The following is a 9,238-nucleotide window of genomic DNA, read 5'->3' on the forward strand; positions in this document are numbered from 1 at the left end:
AGAGAGAGAGAGAGAGAGAGAGAAAGCATACAGTAATCTACATTAGGCTTTACCCTTATATATAGTTGGTGATTTAGTTTCAGTAAATCTTCATCCAAACAAAACACTATTTCTCTTTCATATCTGTAAAGAGAAACACTGTCCTACTATTAACACAAACAAAAAAGAATTTTGCACTTGGCTAGGACAGAGAAAGTCCAAGACAAACCTAAAAATCCTACATTCAAAAACAGAAAGAAGTGACTAAAAAGTATAAGGACTTGGGAAAGGACAGCTTCAAAAGGCTCTGAGAGTCAAACCGAAGGATTATGTGAGTAACATATAATAACTCACTAATCAGCCAGAAGCCCATTCAAAAACTTAATGAACCACATAAATAAAGGGGTAAACAACAAACAGTCATATGCAATGATACATATGATGCAATGATGGAATAATGACGAAGTTAGAAAATAACCACTTTGCAATATTCACAGTAACAAATGATTCAGGCAAAACTTATCAATGGATCCTCAAACTTGAGGGTAAAATCTGTCAATCAATAGGGTATTGACATATCTTGCCACAAATTACTATTAATTACAAAGAGAAAAATACTAAGTTTATAGTGAAGAAACTTGGCAAACACCACATTAACCAAGTGTTCAAAAACATTATTACCAGCAATTAGACAAACTAAAATCATAAGTATCCTGACAAGATGCTCTATTAAGACTGGAACATCATTTATGTTGTATTCTGTCAAAAATGCATAACTGGAACCTAAACAAGAAGAAGAAGACAAACCCAGATGGAGGCCTTCTACAAAATTCCTGACCTATAATCTGCAAATACACCAATGTCATGAAAGTCAAAAACTAACAACCTGCTCCAGATTAAAGGAAATTATGGAAATACAACTAAATTTTGTACTTCATATGTGGTCCCAATTAAAAATTGGAAGAACTTTAAAAGCTATAGCAGACATTATGAGAATAACTGGAAATTTTTGGTTACACACTATAGATTTGATAATAGTATTATTTCAGTGTAAAATGTCCTAATTGTCATAAGTGTCTATGGTTATGTAACAGATATCGTTCTTATTTAAGGGTAAATGATGCATGAGTTTCAGAACTTAAATGATTCAAAACAATATACAGAGGAAAACAAATACTGTAAAATATCAATAATTGGGGGAATCTAAAGGTAAGAAAATTATACTATACTTTAAAGTATTTGAGTAAAACGTTTTTTAAAAAAAACAAAAAAGACTGTACTTACTTGTTGCCACATAGCCCAGCTGTGGAACCAAATGTTCATCTGCACAATTTTCTCGGCCTGGTACTAATCTCTGATACTTAGTTGGATGAGGATTTCCATCTACATCTACCAAGAATGGTGGAGGCATAAGATGAGGAGCCTGCTGAGTTTGCTCATCTAAGACATAATTATTAGAATCTCTAATAAGTGGTCGATAGTCAGTATGGAAGAACATCTGATCAGGAATCTAGAAAAATGAAGTTCACAGGATGACATTCTGAGGTTTATACATATTAAAGGAAACAAATATTAAATAATTAAAACTAGAAAAACAATAAAATCCAATAGCTAAACTATTTCCAAAACACAGCTCTTAACTACTACTTGCATGCTCAAACAAAGTGTTAAAAATGACCTTTTCATATGGTTTGCTGCATCCAAAACCAAATATCAGAAGGTGTCCATGAGAATCTGTACAAGCAAAATGCTGTCCATCCTGTGAAAACTTACAGTCAAACACAGCTCCATGTCCTTGTCCTTCAATCTAGGAAACCCAAAGGGAAAAAAGTTAGGACCAATTCCATGCAAGTGAACTGCTATATAAACTTTTTAACGTGGATAACCTGTGACAACATACACCTCCTGGGGAAAAAAAATAATTTAAAACAAATGTTTCAGCCGGACATGGTGGCTCACACCAGTAATCCCAGAACTTTATGAGGCCAAGGCAGGCGGACTGCCTGAGCACAGGAGTTCAAGACCACCCTGGGCAACATGGTGAAACCCTGTCTCTACTAAAGATACAAAAAATTGACCAGGCATGGTGGTGCGTATCTGTAGTCACAGCTACTCAGGAGGCTGAGACATGAGAATCACTTGAACCTGGGAGATAGAGATTGCAGTGAGTCAAGATAGTGCCACTGTACTCCTCTGCACTCCAGCCTAGGTTACAGAGCAAGACTCTTTAAAACAAAATAAAAACAGATGTTTCATTAAGGATATCCATCAATCACTATTCCCAAAAAAATAAAATTCATTTTAGATACAACTAGCCTAGAAAAAAGTCTTCAAAGTTCTTGTAAGCATTAGTTCTCCAAGTGCTCAAACGAAGGCTAACAACCCAAACCAAAGTGAAGGCTTCTTTTATTTCTTATAAAGAATTTTAGATGGGCACAGTGGCTCACACCTGTAATCCCAATACTTTGGGAGGCTGAAGTGAGCAGATCACTTGAGATTGGAGCTCGAAACCAGCCTGGCCAGCATGGTGAAACACGTTCTCTACTAAAAAAAAAAAAAAAAAAAAAAAAAAAAAAAAAAAAAAAAAACAAAAATTAGCTGGGCATGGTGGCACGCACCTGTAGTCCCAGCTACTTGGGAGGCTGAGGCAGGAGAATTGCTTGAACCTGGGAGGCAGAGGTTACAGTGAGCCAAGATTGCGCCACTGCACTCCTGCCTGGCAACAGAGCAAGACTCCATCTCAAAAAAAAAAAGGATAATAAGCTACAAAGTAAATGATTAAAGATTAACAAAGTTTGGTATTCATGAACTAAAATGAACGCTTTTCTAGATTTTAAGGAGGGCGCTACTTCAGCTCACTGCTAAGATGACTAAGCACCATGGAAAACTTGGCAATGCTGCCAAGTCTCAAGCATACGTATAAAAAAGCCTACGGCCACAAGTACCTAATCAAACCACCAGAGATTTCAGAAAGGATGCTCTAAGTTTATTATGAGTATAACCTAAAATAGATGACTTTTCTACTAATTCTTCCCTTTAAACTGTAAACTATTATTAGTTTAATATCAATTTATAGTTATTTGGTTAACTCTACAGTGTAGAGCTATGCATATTTGTTGTCTGCACCATTAACTTTCCAGTAACCAAATGTTACATGTGTTTAGTGTTTGAAAAATGAGACATCTCCTCGTAATTGCCAAAACAAACTCATATCCATGCCCAAATAAGTCACTGCTTGAATAGTGACACTTCACTATTGCTACACTGCACATGAATAGATGCCAATTAGCAAACATGGAAAAAACAAAGTCACTCAGATATTCAGAGGACTGCTAAATAAGATGTGCATATTAAATCATACTCTCTTAACATGAAAAGGAAAAAACTACACACACACACACGCCCTGGGCAACATGAGGAAACCCTGTCTCTACTAAATTATTAAACATGGGAACATTGGTTCACCCACTTGGTCCTTATATGAGCCACCTGTGCCACAGCACAACCTGCATCTATGTACCACTTTGCATCCCTGACCTGGGACCTTCAGTCATAGTAAAGCAGAGGCTGGTAGGGAGGGAGGAGCAAAATTTCAAAGCTGGAAAGCTGAAGATGGTGGTGGCAACTCTTCCCATCATACATGTGAACTTAACTGCTCCAAAAGCTTTTTTTTTGAGTCGGAGTTTCACTCTTGTTACCCAGGCTGGAGTGCAATGGCGCAATCTCGGCTCACCGCAACCTCCGCCTCCTGGGTTCAGGCAATTCTCCTGCCTCAGCCTCCTGAGTAGCTGGGATTACAGGCACGCACCACCATGCCCAGCTAATTTTTTGTATTTTCAGTAGAGACAGGGTTTCACCATGTTGACCAGGATGGTCTCGATCTCTTGACCTCGTGATCCACCCGCCTCGGCCTCCCAAAGTGCTGGGATTACAGGCATGAGCCACCATGCCCCGGCCCTCCAAAAGCTTTTCTATAAATACCTGCCGAGATCAAGATTTTCTCAATTGGGCAAACCTATCTAAGCAGATCAAGGAAGACTTGGTGTTTCATCTGTAATTTGAAGTGTCCTATACAATGATTTCTAACAAAACGTAACCTGCAACTGTGTCTGGAGAACAATGTCACATTAAAGTTTACTATATATGCATGAAATATTGTTGCTATTAGTAACTGACAAACCTGTTTAGTTTATCTGGAATTACAAAATATGAGCCTATCTGTTGAGCAGTAAGGAAAACTCAGTAAACAAGGCCAATTTTTGCTGTGCAACTGGAAATAAGATTATTGTCACCCACATGAAACACTTTTCAGATTATTCTTTGGCATAGAGTTTTTCCACTTATATTCTACCTAAAGCCTAAATTAATGTAGTTTTTTTGTTTTGAGGGGTTAAATTCAGGATGTATTATTATTACTGAGTTTGAAAGGATAGTTAACTGATGTATCCTATGGATTTTAAAACAATAGAAAAATTGTCCAAGACTGTTTAGTTCTCTTTCCAATAATTTGAATACACAGAATCACAGCTTTCAGAGATGCCTACATGTGTATTTGTGCTTCGGTCATACTATTCGAAATGTTTTAGAAAGCATTTAATCAAAGGTCTAAGAACTTGAGAATCAAAGGTGTAAGAATGCATCAACAAGTTGCTACACTACCTCTAAAATTCATTACAATTTGAATTGTAACTCAGTATAAACTGAAGAGTAATTTCACAAAATGTCATACACATATAAAGCCGTAACAATGTTGAAACTCTTTTACACAGTAATTCCTTCAGAATTTATTCTAGGGAAATAATCAGATACAAGGCTGTTCAAAGTGTTATTGCCACACATATTTTGGAAACCACTTAACTATTCAACAATAGGAAAGAAATTGTGTAAGTTAATTTTCTTCTGAGACAGGCTGAATTTAAACTCAAAAATATAAGTATAAATTCTTTAAAAACAAAAATTTCAAACAGAGGTTTTTTACATAAAATAAAAAAAGATTACAAAACTACGTACGAGCACATTTATCTATGTAACAAACCTGCACATCCTGCACACACATGTAATCCCTGAACTTAAAAACTGGAGGAGGGGGAAAAAAAACACTGTGCAAGGATGTCAACTAATAAATATGGAGGGAATTATGCCATTGGAAAATCTTCAATGGAGATTTTCAATATTTGTGGTGAATAATGAGAAACAGGATATTTAATCACGAAAGAGCTACTGGAAAAAATTTAATAATTATATTGAGAGGCCGAGGTAGGTGGATCACCTGAGGTCAGGAGTTCAAGACCAGCCTGGTCGACATGGTAGAAACCCGTCTCTACTAAAAATACAAAAAATTAGCCAGTCCTTTTGATTTGGGTAGCCAACAACAACAACAAAAAATTAGCCAGGAGTGGTGGCAGGCAGCTACTCAGGAGGCTGAGGCAGGAGAATCGCCTGAACCAGAAGGCGGAGGTTGCAGTGAGCCAAGATCACACCATTGCACTTCAGCATCGGCCACAAGAGTGAAACTCCAGCTCAAAAATAATAATTATTACTAGAAAAAGAGAAGATTTATTTTATGGTGAAGAAATCTGGGAAATACTGCCTTAACCAAATATTTAAAATTATCACCATGGCTGGGCACAGTGGCTCATGCTGGTAATTCCAGCACTCTGGTAGGCCAAAGCAGGTGGATCACCTGAAGTCAGGAGTTAGAAACCAGCCTGGCCAACATAGTGAAACGCTGTCTCTATTAAAAGTACAAAAAATTAGTTGGCCATGGTGGTGGATGTCTGTAATCCTAGCTACTCAGGAGGCTGAGGCAGGAAAATCGCTTAAACCTGGGAGGCGGAGGTTGCAATGAGCTGAAATCGCACGACTGCACTCCAGCCTGAGCAACAAGAGTGAAACTCCATCTCCAGAAAAAAAGTTATCACCATTAACAGGGGGAGAAATAAATACCATGTGCCTATTAATACGATTCATAAAGGACACAGTATCATTTATGTTTTATTTCATTTTAAAAAGTGTAACAATCTAATCATGAAAAAACATCAGACAAAACTGAGGATACTCTGTAACAGTACTTGTTAATATTCAACAAAAGTTAAAAGTCAAGAAAGAGGAAAAAGAAGAAAGGTTGAGAGGGGCTGGTGACAGTGAAAGAAAACTAAAAAGATACAATCACTTAAATACAATGCATGAGCTTGAACAGGATTCTGGTCCACGGAGCAAAATATAGCTATAAAGACGTTACTGGGACATACCTAATTAGGTAACACTATTTTATCAGTATTAGATTTGCTGATTAATAACAATAATTATGATTATGTGGAGAAATTCTTGGTTGAGTTTCACTCTGTCGCTGAGGCTGAAGTGCAGTGTTGCTATCTCAGCTCACTGCAACATCCACCTCCCGGGTTCACTCGATTCTCCTGCCTCAGCTTCCCAAGCAGCTGGGACTACAGGCCTGTGCCACCACACCCGGCTAATTTTTTGTATTTTTAGTAGAGACGGGGTTTCACCATGTTAGCCAGGATGGTCTCCATCTTCTGACTTCGTAATCTGCCCACCTCAGCCTCCTAAAGTGCTAGGATTACAAGCGTGAGCCACTGTACCTGGCCTATATGGAGAAACTCTAAAAAGATACAATAGGATCCCCATTTGGTTCTAGAATATACACATAAAAAAAATTTTTTTTTTTTAAAGAATATACCTATGCCAAAAGAAAAACAGCTGATCAAAGGCTGATCAGCAGATCAATCATCTAGAGATTTTTTTAATTTTTTTTTTGAGACAATGTCTCACTATGTTGCCCAGGCTAGTCTCAAGCTGCTGTGCTCAAGCAATCCTCCCACCTCAGCCTCCCAAAGTGTTGGGAGTTCAGAGCCACCACACTCAGCCGAGGGTTACTAAATATCCAGAAACCAAATATTAGTAATATTTGGTGAATACTGAGTATTAATAACGTCATTTCATTATATCACTATTTTTACATTTCTATTTGTTATCAAATATTTCAATAAATTCAAGTAGTGAAAAGGTTTTTATAATTGCCATTATTTTACCAATTTAAACACACAGGCACACAAAAAGCTAAACAGATAACTTAAAAATGTCTCCCTCAGGCTGGGCATGGTAGCTCATGCCTGTGATTCCAGCACTCTGGGAGGCCGAGGTGGGCGATCACGAGATCAGGAGATGGAAGGCCAACTTGGTGAAACCCCATCTCTACTAAAAATACAAAAATTAGCTGGGTATGGTGGTGCACGCCTGTAATCCCAGCTACTCCAGAGGCTGAGGCAGGAGAATCACTTGAACCCGGGAGGCAGAGGTCACACTGAGCTGAGATCACCCCACTGCACTCCAGCATGGCGACAGAGCAAGACTCCATCTCAAAAAAGTCTCCCTCATATAAATCAGTCATACAAAGAATTTCATCTATGTATGTAATCAAATCAAACATGAAATTCTTGGTATGACTGATATATATATATAGCATACACACAGCTACATATATATATATATATATATAGAGAGAGAGAGAGAGAGAGAGAGACAGAGAGAGAGACAGAGAGAGAGAGAGACAGAGCGTGCATGCATACAGCTATATTCAGTAGGCTTTGAAATATTTAGTAGGCTTTGAAAATGCTGATTTGTAAAAACAGAAACTGCCAAAACAAGCAGATCAATTTCTGGCTAAGCCTTATAATCCAAATATTCCATTCAAGCATTTATAAAGGTATACCTCACTTCACTTACCATATTAAAATAATGTTTCATCTTGGTACCTTTTGTAATATCCCATATAAATATGCTGCCATCGTGTCCTGCAGATAACATAATTCTGGAATCAAAGGGATGTGTCTCCAAAACAAATACTTCATCAGCATGTCCCTTTATTTAACAAAGTCATAACATTAAGGAGGGTTTACAAGTTACAAATTGAAAATTTAAAAATACATACTGTTACAGCATATAAAGACTTTTAAAGATATATTGTCAACAATTTATATATAATAAAATTTCTAATCATTTGATGGTTTAAATGAACAAAACAGCTTGCTCAGTATATTATTTTTATAGCTTCAAAATTACATAGTTCAAAAAAATCTCATTTGTTATATTGTACCAGAAACTACCTACCAGTAAGTTATGAAGCAACTGTCCAGTGTAGGAATTCCACACTTTGAGGACATGATCATTCACAGCTGTGACAACAATGCTATCATTTTGATTCCAAGCTATCATTGTTACTTTAGGCTTCATAAATCTTTCCTCTTCCGAAGATAAGTCCCTAACAAAAAAAGACACAACATGTAACTTATTTAGATGGTTGGCTATACAATATATACAATCCTTCATCAACACAAAAATAAGGAAATCCAACCCATTTGCCTATCTCGTCAACCCTATAGTGAGTTCATCACAACTGACCCAGAACAGATTATCTAGAAACAGTTTAGGGCAAAACCTGAAGGAAGGAAGGAATGATTTACAAACAGTACAGACACTGAGTAAGGGCAGATTTTAAGACATCATTACAGCTTATGAAAGCAAAGTTTTTCCTCCCTACTTGTTTTCCATTATTTCCTTCCTCTGACTACAAACCTATTGCTAACACTTACTTTCAACTGTTTCTCTCCACAGAAGACAAAAAAATTTTTTAGGAAGATGAAAATAAGGTAATTCATATTCATATCCCCAATGTTTAGAAAAATAACTGACACACAGAGACGTTCAATCTGAACTGTAAATGGGACTATTCTCATTTCTTTATATAACTTTCCTACAGTCTACTCCTTTGGCAAGAATGGTGTTGGATACACATGCCTGGAATGTTTTGCATCCTTTATAAAACTGATAGGCAGGGCTGGGCGCGGTGACTCATGCCTATAATCCCAACACTTTGAGAGGCCAAGGCGGGCAGATCACGGGGTCAGGAGTTGGAGACCAACCTGGCCAATACCGGGAAACCTCATCTCTATTAAAAATACAAAAGTTGCCGGGCGCAGTGGCTCAAGCCTGTAATCCCAGCACTTTGGGAGGCCGAGGCAGGTGGATCACGAGGTCAAGAGATCGAGACCATTCTGGTCAACGTGGTGAAACCCCATCTCTACTAAAAATACAAAACATTAGCTGGGCATGGTGGCTCATGCCTGTAATCCCAGCTACTGAGGTTGAGGCAGGAGAATTGCCTGAACCCAGGAGGCAGAGGTTGCAATGAGCCGAGATCACGCCATTGCACTCCAGCCTGGGTAACGAGTGAAACTCC

The 9,238-nt window shown here is 37.8% G+C and overlaps 1 protein-coding gene across 1 annotated transcript in view; it reads right to left on the bottom strand.

Annotated features, from left to right (window-relative positions):
* Nucleotides 1-9,238, bottom strand: part of BRWD1 (bromodomain and WD repeat domain containing 1) — a 142,346-nt gene that overhangs the window by 90,433 nt on the left and 42,675 nt on the right. The window contains exons 14-17 of the mRNA XM_037737689.1: nucleotides 8,110-8,260; nucleotides 7,726-7,860; nucleotides 1,658-1,786; nucleotides 1,264-1,489 (exon numbers count right to left, since the gene is read on the bottom strand). Coding sequence (XP_037593617.1) covers nucleotides 1,264-1,489; nucleotides 1,658-1,786; nucleotides 7,726-7,860; nucleotides 8,110-8,260 — 641 coding nt within the window. The remainder of the gene's footprint in view (nucleotides 1-1,263; nucleotides 1,490-1,657; nucleotides 1,787-7,725; nucleotides 7,861-8,109; nucleotides 8,261-9,238) is intronic.

This window comes from Cebus imitator, unplaced genomic scaffold, assembly GCF_001604975.1.
Source record: "Cebus imitator isolate Cc_AM_T3 unplaced genomic scaffold, Cebus_imitator-1.0 Scaffold41, whole genome shotgun sequence".
Taxonomy (NCBI): domain Eukaryota; kingdom Metazoa; phylum Chordata; class Mammalia; order Primates; family Cebidae; genus Cebus; species Cebus imitator.